At 44.6% G+C, this 14,985-nt stretch overlaps 1 protein-coding gene across 1 annotated transcript in view; it reads right to left on the bottom strand.

Moving 5' to 3' along the window:
- Window positions 1-4,425: 4,425 nt before the first annotated feature.
- atrn (attractin) overlaps window positions 4,426-14,985 on the bottom strand; it is a 180,017-nt gene continuing 169,457 nt past the window's right edge. Inside the window, exon 29 of the mRNA XM_069661237.1 lies at window positions 4,426-12,205. Coding sequence (XP_069517338.1) covers window positions 12,081-12,205 — 125 coding nt within the window. The 3' untranslated portion in view covers window positions 4,426-12,080. The remainder of the gene's footprint in view (window positions 12,206-14,985) is intronic.

Here is a 14,985-nt window from a genome sequence, read left to right on the forward strand (position 1 = left end):
GGATTTTTTTTTTCAGACGTTATTGGCCCCGACAGCTGAGCAGAAAAAAAACGAGCAAATCAGAAGAGAGCAGAGATAATTATATTAGACTGTTTGGGTGAATGCAATAAAGACTGCATGACCTGAAAATGGGCAGACGCATGTGAAGTCTGCAAACACTCGGTGCTTACCCGGGAATTAGACTCTGAGGATGAGTAGGAGGGAGAAAGGGGGAGGAAAGGGGGGGAGGAAGGTTTCATAAACAGCATAATGTGAAGGAGGCAAAAAAAAGAGAAAATAAGAGGCTCATTATCAGCCAACTGCTCCAGAGCAGCCGCGCGCAGGCTGTCAGGATGATCAGGATGGATTTAGTCAAAGACTTGGAATCAAAGGGCAGCACCTAATCATCTGTTTACAGCGAACAGCAGCTCCTGAGGCGGGGAGGGAGGGAAAACAGGGTCACACGCCGGTGGAGAGAGGGAGGAGGAGAAACAAAAAAGAAGGAGAGGGAGGAATGAAACGTGGCGGATGCGGAAAGATGGATAAAAGTGAAAGAAAGAAAAGTGAGGAAAGAAGACGGTAGAGAGAGAGGGAGGAGTGGAGACGAGGAAGCGGGAGGTAAGGGAAGAAGAGGAAGAAGAGATGGGGAGCAATGAAAGAAGAGAGAAGCTGTAGAGGTCAGAAAAGAAAAGAGAGAGTGGGTGAGAAAAAAGGAAGCTTGACAGAGGAGAAAAGGAGGGATGGAGTGGTGGAGGACACAAGTAACAGGAAAGAGGGAAAGAAAGAAAGATAAGAGAGCCAGGTGTGGTCGAAAGAGGATGGGAGAAAAGTAGAGAGACAGAGACAGGAGAAGAAAAATGAAAGGGAGGGAAAGAAAGCAGAAAGAGAGGAAGTGAAAGAGTAGAGAAAGAAAGAGATGGAAAGGAGAAGAAAGAAGACAACAGCAGAGGAAGAGAAAAAAGAAGAAAAGGAAAACGAGAAGAAAGAATCGACAAAGGGAACGACGAGAGAGATCAGTCAGGACAAATGAGTGGGTGAGAGAAAAAAGAGGAAGAGAAGTAAGGAAGGATAAAAAAAAAGAAAGGAAAGAGAGCAAAGGAGAAAGAAAGGGAAAGAAAGATAGTAAAGAAGAGTAGAAATAGAAGGAGGAAGACAGGTGGGGAGAGGAACGGCAGACATGATGAAAAATGGAGCAAGAAAGAGAGAGAGGGGACAAGCAAAAGAAGAAAGTTGAAAGGAAAAGAAGAGGTGGGAGAGGTAGAAAAAGAAAGATAGAAAGAAAGAAAGAAGAGAAGGGATGGAGGAGGGAAGAAGGATAAAAATTATGAAGATAGAAGGAAAGAGGGTACGGAAGAAAGAGTCAGAAACAGAGAAGGGAGAAAGGGAACAAGGAGAGGGCTTGATGGACTGAGAGAGGGAAAGAAGAAAGAGGCAGAAAGAGGGTGAAGGAGGGAAGTGATTATGGGGAGCAATAGAAGGGAGGGATGAAGGCGATGGAAGAGAAGAAGAAGTTTAAAGGCAGCAGAGATGAAAAGAAGAGCAAATGGAGAGGTAGGAGAGATGGGTGATGAAAGGAGCAGGATGAAGAGAGGGAGGAAGAAGAGAAGAAAAGGGGGAGGAGAGGTGAGAGATGGAAGTAGAAATTGATACAGAGAGTAAGAAGAAAGAGAAGAAGAGTAAGAGGGAAAAGTAAAGAGAGAGCGAAAGAGAGAGCTAAGGAGGAGAGCAGGAGTCAAAGATGGGGAAGGAAAGAGGGAGAAGAAGAGAGGAAACGAGAGACACCAGCAGAAGACAGAGACGAGGGGTGAAAGGAGGAGAGGGGAGGGAGAGAGAAACAAAAAGAGACACAGGCTGAGGGAGAACGAGTGAGGGAACGGAGAGATTAAAAGGAGAGAAAGAACGAGAGAAGCAGGATGAGTGGAGATGAATAATTGCTGGTGAGAACACAGACGCTCACCGACGCTCAGCCTCTCCTGCCGCCGTGCAGCCGGAGGGGCCGCAAACATCAACACAGCTTTTAAAAATAGCAGCGATTATGTGAAAACCAGCCTGGGGAAAAGTGTATTTACAAATAATAATTCCCAACATTTGTTTTTATCTGACTCGGAGCAGCAGACGGGCGCGCCGTGTCGCATCACGACAACCCACCACGGGGGACAAACTTTTAATCCAGAGTGAGACATCATGTTGCGATCAGACTGAGGAGAGCCTGGGCCGCGGTCCAGTACTGTTTTCAGGAGGGTTTCTAACTGAGTGTAGTGACCCGAGTGTTGAAGTGGCTGCCGTGCTCATGTTCTCTAATTACTGAGGAAAGGTGATTTGATTGTTTGATTGATGATTTTTGTTATCTCCTTCAGGGTAGGACACATGGTAGGAAAGGAAACAACAGAGGAGCAGAGAAACTTTTCTTTTTTAAAACTGGGTCAAAGTGTTGCTCGCTTGCTATTTAAACATTCTGGAGTTTGTGCAGAGCTATTTTAATCCCGCTTCCTGCTTTGCAGTAAGTCCAGCCCTCCTGGGCTATGATTGGCTGCCCTCAGGTATAACTGCAACTTTTTTATACACATAGGCCCCGTGTCCACACAGCGCCTTTTTCTGAGCGTCTTTCCCAATGAGGGATACGCTCTGCCTTTCTTGTGCGGCTGCTCCGAGCGCTTCCAGTTGAAAATCTCGGAACTTTTCAGGTGTCGCCACTGCCGCTTTTTTCAGGCAACCAATCAGATAGGCCGCCACTCGTCACTTGTTTTGGCCGTATGACAAACAAACAGTATCACAATAGAGACCGAGAAGCCCGTTAGTGGGAGCAGATCGGCCGGACACTAAATGTTGCTGGTCAGTGTTGTGCTGTTATCTGCGTGCAGCTGTGGCTCAGGGGAAGAGTCGGTCGTCGTAGTGTCCGTGGGCAAGTCACCGAACCCCAAATTGCTCCCGGTGGCTTAGCCATCGGGCATGAATGGGCATAGATCTGATTGGAGATCGGCACTTAGGCCTTTGTCATCAGTGTGTGTGAATGGGTGAATGTGACATGTACTGTAAAAGCTGCTTTGAGTGGTCGGAAGGCTAGAAAAGAGCTATATAAGTACAGTACATTTACCATTATCGCCCTATGTGTTGCATGCTTGTTGTTAGCTGTGTAGTAAGTTAAACTTATTGTTGTCATAGAAACAAAACCAGCGTGCAGCATTTCTTCTCGCTTCATCACGCCATTCGTATTGGCGTATACCCGGTGCCCTGTTTAGTTACATTGTATCTCACTTCGTGGCTGCCGGCTGGCGCTCCCTCCCTGAATACTCGATCGATTACAATAATTGTTGTCTCCACTAGTCACTTACACACAAACACATGGGAAAAAAGGGTCTAGGTTGAAAAATCCAGAAGTTATCCTTTAATGAATTTTAGTGTTTCAGGTAAGAAAGTGGAACATGTCTTATTTCTGAGAAAGACTCAAGTCTAAAGCAAAGCCAGTTCCTCTCTAAGGCTGCACTTTGGTACAGCGGTGCGTTGAGCTACAGCCTTACGTGACCATGCCAAAAAAATGATAATGAGAACATGCTAACGTTTAATGTACTGTATACCATGCTCACAGAGTTGGTAAAAGGCAGATTGGAGTGTCATTAGCTCTGCAGGTATTCTGGCATGAGCAAAATATTGAGGGTGTTGCATCTGATGACTAAAACTATTATAATACTCTTGTTGTAAACTTGCATGTCTTTTTCTGGGTTTTACATTCACTACTTAAGATATTTTAGTCTGTGCAACAAAAGAGAACTAACCGCCAGGAGTGTGGCCGAAGATCCACTGGACAGACAACCAAGAAATCCTCCGATCAGAGACCCCCAGAGGATGAACCCTTAATTGCTCTTCATTCGTGGTAAAACTGTTTTATGTTAAAAAAAGAGCAATAAATTGGCTGTAAATATTCACCAGTATGTTTTCGGTGACCTCCTTGACCTTTTGCTGAAGCACCACCATCAGACCAAAACTTCTGAAAAAAAAAAGTCTGAAGCCAGATTGTGAAAATCTTTGAGCACGTTTTTGTTCCCCTGAGGCAGCATCCATCTGGGATAAAAAGGGTTTTGGATGCCTAATAAAGTTTCCTCTTCCGCCAAACCAAACTTTCAAACAAAGCAGCTTGCTTTGCTTTATGAGCACATTTATGCTCCTCAGATATTTTACAAATTTAATGTTAAAATAACTCCCTGAACTTCTTCCAAATTTACACATTGTGCGGTGAACATTGCTTCCTCTGGGGCTGCCGACGGGGCTTGTTTTTGTTGTTTAACCATCAAAGAAAACCTTTTAAATTTCAGTGCGCTTGGTTAAAAGACATCTTACCAGAAAGGGTGCGTATTACGATGCACCAACCCTCTGGCACTGCAGGCAGACTCGAACAAAGAGCTGCAGCAGAAGTTTGAAATGAGCAGTTATGAAGTCAAACAGCGACGGTTGGTTTTTCACATTTAATAATAGACAAAAATGTTCTGTCATTCTTTTATGTACATCAGTAATTACAAGTTCAGTAAGCTATTAACCTCAAGTTTTACACGTAGTTTCATCAGCTTCTAGTAATGCTTGTTCCTCTTTACACTGCGCTCTGACATACAAAATATGCTATGTACTGCAGTCACATTTAGAAAAGCCTGGAGAGGTTCGCCATAAATGATTTTTTAAAACCATTCAACAAATGTCATTCACAATACTTTCTCATTATTTACAAAGAAAACAGCAACTGCTAAATTATACATATTAACAAACTACTTCCTCAGTATATATAATGCCGCTATACAAAGAGAAGAACAGAAAGAGAGAGAGGGCAACGCCTGATTTTACAGCGGCCTTATTCCGAAGCTTTAACCTGCTAGCTTTTTAAACACCTATTAATGCTGCCAGTGTTTGAGAGGAAACTCTGCTTGTACTGAGAATGTTAGCGAGATTTCCGGTTACTAATTCACACTTTATAAATATGTATTTGCTGCACATTTCTACCAGTTAATACAGAGGTTAAGAATCAGAAATAAGGCCACTGTAAAGTTACCCGATAATGTTTGAGGCTTGGAAAGCAGGCGAAACAAAGGGAGCTGCTCTGTTCTATAAATCCAGGACAGGTGTCTCACAGGTACGGAGGCAGACGGTGTATGGGGTTCCTACACATTTCCCTTTGCAAACTTCCCTCTCAGACATCTTGAGCAGCTCACATCGAAGCAGCTCCCCATGAACACAGAGCGGTAATCATGAGGAAAATCTGAACTTTAGGACTCCAGGAATCCTGTAATGCAGCATCAGTGCAGCGCACACAGGAAAAGTTTGTGTTTACCAACAGCGCTGGGCTTTCATGCATTACCTGGAAGCAGGAAGTCAGAGGATTTGAAACTGAGACAGTCCGGCATTCTCTGGGAAAAGTTTGTATTGTGCTCTTAAGATTTGATTTGTCTCATTTAAAATGTAGTTTTAATCCTTTTAGAACACATCCCCAGTAATGTTGTGCATCTATTTGACAATATAGGCGAAAAAAAATACAGAAAATCAATTTCTTTGTTTTCTTATATCAAAATCCGATCATTTTTTCTTCTGGTAAAACTAAATTTCACGCGTGCTTACGTAAGTTAGCACCAAACAATTTCAGCCAATCAATCTGCAACATTTAGCCGCAGAGCACCAAGAGCGCTCGGTCAGTTAGCTAGCTACTGCGCTGTGGAGAACGTCTGTCTACGCCCACTTCTCAACGATCAAATCAAATCCCTCTAATGATATGTCCCGCCCGCACGTCCTGTTTCACTCGGAAATACATCACGATACGGAAGCTAGATACTCTTGAAACGACTTTAAAGGGTCTCAGCTGGAAAGGCTGGGACACTCCTCGGTATCACAACTACAACATGTGATTCAGGAAACAAACATTGTGTAATTTTAAACATAAGCCACACCCACACAGGAATTTTCACATATGCTGTTTTCCAAAAGGACTGGAGAGACCGCGCTCAGCTGCACCAAGAGCAGCCATGACAATTTGAAGCCTTAATATAACTAGTGTTTTTTTTTTAGGTCTGTTAGTTGCCACAAACTGCAGCAAGAGCCGATCACCTGCAGCTTTTCCTACGGTGGCTTTCCGTTACTTTTAACTATTACTATGCAAACATTTCCTGCAGCTCCTTCACAATAAAAGCCTCACACAGCTTTGCTAGAGTAAAACTGTTAATGTGAAGTAGCGGCAGCAGGAAATGTTTGCTTTGCATCAGCAGCGACTCAAAGGTACCTTGTGGAGTTTTGCACCAGTCTACGAGAGTGTCGATCTACAAGTGGCTATATTGAGCCAAGAAACGCAGCAATATGCCAGCAGACTGCAAGTAAACAGTGCACCTTTAAAAAAGAATAATCGTAGCAGAAATGTGATGAGAAAAGAAATAGGTGTGACACATTCTCAAGGATAGATAGATCACAGACTCCACAGGGCACCTTAAGCACAGCTGTGATGTGGCTGAACACAGTTTTATAAAACTGATACTTGAAAGTTACCAACAGCAAGGTAGGAGTAACGATAACCTCCAAACCAAAGAGATTAAGTCAGACGCCACAAATATATTAAAAAGTGAACGCAGCGTGATTTCTATCGAGCCCAGAGCACAAGCTGAGCCGTCAATTTAGCACAAAGAAAAGAGGGAGGAGACGGTCACAGGCTGGCTGGGGTCCTATCAAGCGGGACCAGCCGACCCCCGCTGCGAGGCTGCGATGAAAACGCATGTGGTGGCAGCACGGCTGGGGCGGACTGAGCGGGGCCTTTTGAGAAACAGCTACTTTGTGGCTGATTGGAGCTCTTCACGGGTTGTGCTGGAGAAACAAAGCAATGTGGGCCAGACACAAAACAAGTATCCTCTGATTACTGACATTATGAAGCTGTGAAAATCAGTTAGCTCGCATCAAAGAGTGCACAATTTTAGACTTGATATTTAGATAGAATTATACGTTCTTTAGTCTTAAAAACAGCGTCATTATATGTTTATATTGTACATAAACATGCTTAAAGGAGCAGTTCACCCCTGGAACAAGTTACTGTCGGTCAAAGCTGGTGTTCTCTGTAATCGATTGAAGCAATAATATTTGAAATTGGCGCCATAGCTGTGGAGAAAGTTGTACAAGCAGCTCGTGGTTGGGCCCAGTCTACATTCCTACAACACCCAGCATGCATTGCACCCCTCCCTCTGAAAGGAACAGCCCAGCGAGAGGCGCAGGAGTGAAATACGACCGTTTTCCAGTGAAGGACATTGATCGCTGCAGAATCCAAAATACGACGAGAATATACCGGTGGATTGTCTAAAAAATCTTCAGGATCGCATTTCAAACCGGATGATTTTGAAGGAGACGTGACATCGGAGGGGGGCGTCCTAGATTGAGGAAGTGTAGTTTAGCCAGCTCCCTGGCCTCCACCAGATGACGCATTTTAAGTTGTCAAGAGTTTTCCCAGGGCCCATTAGAAAAGCGGATAGCATCCTCTAAAGGCACAGAGCAGAATTGTATTCTTTTTCTACCATAACGGCGTTAGCTCCCCATTATAGCATGATAGGACTGAGGTTGAAAATCGGTGAACTGGCCCTTTAATGTGAGTTTGATTAAGTCCTACCCTAACAGTCGTGACACAACTAAAAGGACAGTATTTGAGACGTCAATGCAGCTCTTTCTGTAGACTCCCCCACACCTGAAAAGACGTCTAATCAGCCAAAAACTAATGAAAACTCCTGTGTAGGTTGTCCAAGGGGGGAGCATCCCAAATTACAGTATTTTTAATAGAATTTTCCTCATTGCTTTTGATGCTCGGAGACTCTGCAGACCTGTGTAGGAACCCAGTGTGAGGCTGCCGACAGCAAATTTGGGTCAAACAGTGTTTAAAGCTAATAAAGTTTGTTTTTCATCACTCTGCTTGTATTGCAATTTGAGATGAAACTGGCCACGCAGGACAACAAAGTGAATAAATAGTTTCTCACACAAGTTTTAAATAAATCCTTCTGCAGAGATAAAAACAAACTTTAAAGATCTGTAGACACAATCAGGCCCAGGATCTGCTCGTCTGAACCATCAAGCAGAAGAGGTTCTGTGCAGCTGCGGACCTTACATCCCGCTGCACAAGTTCAGTTTTCTCTCTCGATACATCTTGAACAAGACATCCAGCTCTTACATGGTCCGACCTGTGACCCCTTTCAGTTACTGTGCTGTCTGTGTTAACCACTGAGCTGCCCCATCACCCACAGAGGGAGCCGCTGGGACTGGCAGAGCGCTCTCCCAGCAGGCTCCAGTTTACAGATTCGCCGCGGCTGCACAGGCGGTTTCTCATTTTACATTCATTTACAAAAGAAAAGGAAAAAAAAAACCACAATCTTCATTCTTTGTGAAATTATTACTACAGTACATTTGAATCAGCCGTGGAACAGATTCTTTTTCAAGGTTTTTTTTTTGCAAAATGAGATTTCTGCTTTGTGTGAAACTAAATAAAATTTGCAACAGAGGATGAATGCGGTTACACATTTTGTCTGAATGTTGTTACGCAGAATGAAATAAAGTGATGAAGAGGTTTAAATGGAAAGAGAACATTGTGGAAATGAACATTTCACCTGCAGAAGTTAAAATAGATGAGACATCTGCGGCTCTCACAGCTGCTCCTGTTGAAGCGAGAGTGCTGCTGATGCTGCAGAGGGCTGATGTACGACACGAACACTTCAGGTACCACAGTGTCAGGAGCACGCCGCACGTTACATGCCTCTCTGCTCTCTGTCAGCTCAGTGTCACATTTACGTTCAATATTTTTTGCTTTTGTTTTAAAGTTGTAATCTCAAAGATTTCAGTTTCTGCCTCTTTGGCAGCACCTGTGGCGATTAACCGTAATTGCAGGCGCACACTTCCCAGATATCCAGACAGTGCTGCATGTGTGACGTCCACGGTTGGCTCCGGTTGTAACTCTTGATTTTCCTCGCTGACGGTCGCTTTCCTTTTCAGACTGTTTGCTTCATCTGAGCGTCGAGTTTGTTTCTTTTTCTTTGGATTTTCACTTCTTGTTGAAGTTGTATCTGTAGTCATCCATCTTTTCTTTGTTTGTTCAGCCATAGTAGATTACTGTTTACTCGCATCACTTGCAGAGAGCGGAAAAGCAGCCGCTTAGCTCTGCCTACCCTCTCTGGCAGACCAACCACTGCTGGCTGATGGAAAACGCGTCACTAACTGGGCGCCGCTTGGTGTTACCTCATTCGGAGATAGATAGTGACTTTTATTTAAATTAAAATCTTCAAGATTATTTCTTTAAGCTGCTTGGAGCACCTGATAAGTATTTACTTAATGTGTACGTCCTTTTTAATTAAGCCCTGAAAATTTGCCAAAAAGGGGAAAAAAATTGAAAAACTGTCCAATAAATAATGAAAATTTTACCTAAGTCGACAAAAGTTGTACCATTTATCGCCTTCCAACAGCCTGAGCTTTGTTCTTTCCAAAATGTTCCCTCTTTTGTCGCAATTTTTTAAATTAAAAAGCACCTCCAAAGGAGGGTTGGTTACCTGCCATACAGAGTGCTATCGAAGCTTTCTTGAAATGTGCAAATCAGGTGGACAAACTCACCGTCCACAGATCTGTAAATGATGGAGGGGTTATTTCCTGCCACAAAGTCTCAGAAGCGACAGAGTCTATATCAAACCTAAACCAGGCATTGATGGTTAAAAAAAAAAAGGTCGCTCACGAGGCGGAAAGAGCAAAAGACAACTGATGATAAAGAGTAAAAGTGAAGTGCAAGTCCGAACAGAGCTGCCTTCTAATGTAGCGATGCTCACAGGGGTCACCGAGTGGAGTTGTGAGCACATCCAGCTCTCTATAATTACAGAATGTCAACTTTGTTCATGCTTTCTGCTCTGACCTTTTCCCAGTGCTAAAAGTGTGCCCTTTAACCAGACGCCGAGCAGTTCTAGTGCGCTGAATACGTGTGAGAGGCTGGAGCTAAATACGACGAATTCTTTAGGGCTAAATGTGAGTTATTAAATTGTTCTATTACTGTACTTCTCAGAGGGCGGGAAGTTAATAACTCCGAGAGGCAGGAGGAGATATACGTTCTATAGTAGTGTATGCCTCCGCCTGCAGTCACAGACCTGCAGGTGTTTTTCGTTTGCGGCTTATATTCTGCAAATATGCCTGTTTTGATTTTCAGTGCTGCAGGAGGAGAGACAAAAAAAGACAAGAAACACAGATCTGACACCGTGATGCCCTCGGAAAACAGAAAATTACCAGTGACATTTCAAAGCAACAGCTCTGTTTCAAACAAGCAGCCTGAGATTTCTCTGTTTTTCTGTTTCTGTCTCTTGTGTTTTTCAGGCCGCAGTTTCCCTCATTTTCCCCATTTGACAAAAACGAAGTAATGTTTCTTTCAAAATGGACCAGTGATTTCAGAGAGAGGTGTGCAAAGAAAAGGTGTAAAGCGGATGTAAAAGGAAAGAAAAAAAATAAAAAGCTGCTGCTGAAAGGGACCTCACACGTGGAGCAGCACAAGGAGCTCCGAGAGAAAGTTTTTCAACGAGACGTGTCTAATTCAAAAGTCCCATTAAAAAAAGGTGCAAATAAGGAAACAGAGGCATACACTTGTGCATTGTCTCGGCTCACTCTGCTCACGTCTGTGTGTGCTTCATGTCTGGACTTGTTGGCGTGGTAAAAGGGAAATGTTAGCGTTAGCAGTTTAACTGTAGCTGCATCAATATGAACACAAACCAAACAGTTGTACAGGCTAATTGGGCAGCCGTACATTGCTCGGGGACATGGAAGGATAGCCAATCGAACAGTTGGAGGAGAGCAAAAGGGTTTCTGGCATTGAGGAGGGGGGCAGATGCGTTGCATTTGGGGGCACGGTAGCACCAATTAGAGGCTATGGATTTCTTAGGCAACAATCACAGCGGATGCTGAACCGTTGCCCCGGCTTCCCTCACACAGATCAGCCTAATCACTTCAGTCAATCAGAGTCAGACGATCTATAGGAAGCCTGTTTCACATGAGCTCATGCGGGGGCTGCCAAAGGGACAATCATTAAACACCAGAGGGGTTTCCAACGTGTGTGAGAGGCCCGCATGTGCACCTGTGTGCGCAGAGCCGTGGATGTCATTGCAACCGAAGAGTAATTAGCTGGAAAAGTTTCAATTGGCGCTGGCTTGTGATGCAGCCAGCCAGCCAGCGTGGGTGAGATGTTGTTGTGGTCTTGTTTGTACCCAGCCAGGTAGCCAGATGGCCACAGAGACAGAGAGAGAGACGGGCGGAGACAGACTAGAGACAGGCCACAGAGAGGACAGCGGCAGAAGACACATAGGCCGATTAGAAATGTCACAGACTCTTTAGATGGGCTTTGGCTGCCTAGCCAGCCTCCTACAGTGGATCCTCATTAAAGGAAGACTGAACATGCTGTTAGCTTGCTCGGAGGCCAAACTGTACAGGACTCCTCCGACACCCGCCCTCAGTGCAGAGCTGTGAACATGACAGCAGGTGAGGGTACAAGGGCCCGGAAAGAAGGGGTTTTTGGAAGTGTGTGTGTGTGTGTGTGTGTGTGTGTGTGTGTGTGTTGTGTGTGTGCATTTGCAGCTCAACATGTCCAGTTTGTTCCTGTCTTCAAATAAAACAATACAAAACAAAACAACAATAACTTAAGTGAAACGAGAATATTTCGGGTTGCAAAGTCTCTGGATTTTTCAAAAACTACGAGACGAGGATCTCTTCTAGCAGCAAGCCGTGGCCGCCTCGACTCTAACGAGGCGGTATCGACAAATGTAAAATGTTTTTTTTAGGGGGGAAGGGTGATGTCAGCACCGACTCTGTCCCTCCCTCCCTCCCCTGCTCCCCCTCTTTGTGTCTACTTTCTGTCTTTCAGTTTGTAGGGACCCACAGTTCCCGGAGGAGGAGAGGGGAAGCCCGCCAAGGCTCAAGTCCGCCGTGCGACTCGGCCCCTCACAAAAATGTTCCAGTTCTGCATCCCAGCATGCACCTCTCCCTGCCAGAGCAGAGCTGGCGGAAGTCTCTAAGGGTGGGGGCCGAGGCGGGGGGGCTGATGGGAGAGCATTGGGTGGTTGGGTGGTAGATGAGGTCGGGGGGGTGTGTGGTCAGATACAGGTGGATGGCTGTGCGGTGGGCTGCTGTTTGCGGTTCCTCAGGCCTCCAGACTTCTCCTTGAAGCCCACACACATCTGCTGCGAGACGTCCACCAGCGCACTGGCCACCGCCAGACCTGTGGAGACACACAAAGAGTTCTGTTAGGTGAATATTACGTCAAGTTCAATGTGCTCTTTTTGGCTGACCGCCGGGGTCAACCACAAACTAAAAATGCCTCTTTCAGCCTTTCTTTCTGTTTTACTAAGAAATTTGAGTTCATTTTTAAACTAAGTTCATTTTGTTAAAACCATTTTTTTTGTCAGTGAAAATTAATGTACAAATTTGTATCATGGTTTCTGTAAGTGACTGATGCACCTTGCTAACCAGGCCACCAATAGCTTTAGCTGTTAACCTAGCAGTGACTTGGCATTTGCTGACCCCTAGCTTCTCTGCAGCTTCACCCTGTTATCGAAATCACTAAGGCACAGGACAAAACTGTCTATTATTTCATATTAAAGATATAATCTCAAAGTTCTCAGTTTTGTTCTCTTTGGCAGCACCTTTGGCGATAAAAGGCAACTAGGGAGACATACGTCTAAGCTAACCAGACCTCTACAGTTGGCTCCCTTTGTAATGGTTGTAACTCTTGATTTTCCTCACTGACGGTCGCTTTCCTTTTCAGACTGTTTGCTTCATCTGAGCGTCGAGTTTGTTTCTTCTTCTTTGGATTTTCACTTATTGTTGAAGTTGTATCTGTAGTCATCCATCTTTTCTTTGTTTGTTCAGCCATAGGAGATTACTGTTTACTCACAACACTTGCAGAGAGCAGAAAAGCAGCCGCTTAGCTCCGCCTACCCTCTCTGACAGACCAACCACTGCTGGCTGATGGAAAACTAACTGGGCACCTTAGGATTGTTTCCGGGAACGTCGCACCAGACACCCTGTCTGTAATACTGCAAATGCAGACTTAACAGACATTTATTAAATGAAAATCTTTGAGATTATATCTTTAAATCAAATTTCATGATGAGTGAATAAATAATTAACGACTAAATAAGACATCTGTGATTATTGGTGGAAAGCAGGCGCAGTTTTGTTGTAAGGGGTCATTACTAAAAACAACCAGCTGTGCCTCTGTCATAAATATAATGATTGTATACATTACATTCTTCAACTTACAATCATTTCCATTTTAGATCAATCTGCTGTTTATTTATTTATATTATTAATTATTTCTTTGGCCTATAAAAGGACCTTACTGTTTCAGCCCAAAGTGACATTTTGTTACACCAACAGAAACCCAAATGTCACTCGTTCATTGATGTCAAAAATAGCAAAGAAACGCAAATTCTTAATTTAAGACTCAAATGTTTGTGCAAAATGAACGAAAGCAGACAAGTAGACAAGCAGCTGTAACCTGACCACGTGCATCGTTACGAGAACAAACTGCAGTGCTTTCTTGTGACTCTTTATCTTCGTCATCCTTTCTGATTGACTTTTATTGATTTTCTAAGTGTGATTGTGTTTTTAATGCATTTTGCCGCCTTTCGTAAAGCAGCTCTCGCAGGGCATCGCGGGTCAGCAATGTCAATCAACGCTGTCACGATCACACGGCGCACACAAAGCCCGCTGAGAATTAGTGTGCAGTGTAAAATTGGATCACACACCCACACACACACAGAATCCCCCTCACAGCCACAGACAGGCTGCCGTAGTAAGACTGTAGATCGGCAGCGCTGGCAATCATTAACTCCTAGCACACTTCATTAACATTTATTAATACTCTGCGAGCCATGAAATTCCAATAAACTCCATTTATCTCCGATGATGGATGCATTTACCCCGATCGAGTGCACATAGCCGACGGCGATATATCAATTCCAAGGGGAGACGCTGCAGCTGGGATCGTTCAGTCTGAGAGTCTTCAGCGTAACAGGCTGCAACTATTAGATCCTTTCTAGACCTTAAAGTGGGTTCAGGAAGGTTCAAAGCAGCAAGATAAAAATCAGAGATAATCCACAGCTGACCTCCTCTCGGTTATGTGGAGAGGGAGAAGGGGGCGGCCATTTTGGAGCGAGCTTAACTGTATACAGATGTGCCGTGATGCGGTGACGCTGAACGACAGACAGCAGCCTGAGGATTTGAAAGCGAACGTGGCCGGATGGGAAACGAGTTTAAAAGCATTCTAACAGGAGACCCCGCAGGCATGAGGAGACGGTGGGAACACAGCTAACATGGTCTGAACAAAAAGCTGCCCGAGGGAAAGCTCCGCTGAGAGCAGAGGCAGTTTTGTTATGACAAAAGGACTAAGTGGTAATTAATAAGGGCCTGGGGCTCAGTGAAGGTCTGGGGACTGTGGGAGGCAAAGAGGCTGTACGACACAGAAGGGAAAGAAGAGAAAAGCAATCAAGTTGAGTTCTTCTTTACCGCTTCCATCTCCTTCTTCAAGGACTCAAAGAAGAAGGACGAGAAACTTTCAGAAAAGACACGTGAAGTGTTTGGTCCTGCGTCCTTTCAGACTGTCTCGGGAAGAAAGAGAAGGAAAACCGATGAAGGACAGATGGGAATGTAAAGAACGAAAGTGACAGAGCAGAGGATGAAAGGAAGTGATGGGCTCCGTTCTCAGAGCTATCAGAGAGTCCGGGGAGAGAGAGTGAGGGAGGAGGAAGAACGCTCTTCAAATCAGGACCACTGACGTGAAGGAAAAGAAGAGGAAGGAGAGGAAGATGAAGAGGAGAGCTGCAGCGTGCTTCTATGAGACAACATGCAGACACAAAGATGGAGGAAAGGGAAACACAGACGAGTGGGAGAGCAACCAACGTGCCGTCATTTCACCATCGAGGGCTGAGTGAGAGAAGAAGGCGAGGAGGGAAGCAAGGAGAGCGCTGCAGCCTGCTACTGTATCTGCAGCATCTT

Source organism: Semicossyphus pulcher, unplaced genomic scaffold (genome assembly GCF_022749685.1).
Source record: "Semicossyphus pulcher isolate SPU_LCO1_2020_fin unplaced genomic scaffold, fSemPul1.0.p SCAF_14, whole genome shotgun sequence".
Lineage (NCBI taxonomy): Eukaryota > Metazoa > Chordata > Actinopteri > Labriformes > Labridae > Semicossyphus > Semicossyphus pulcher.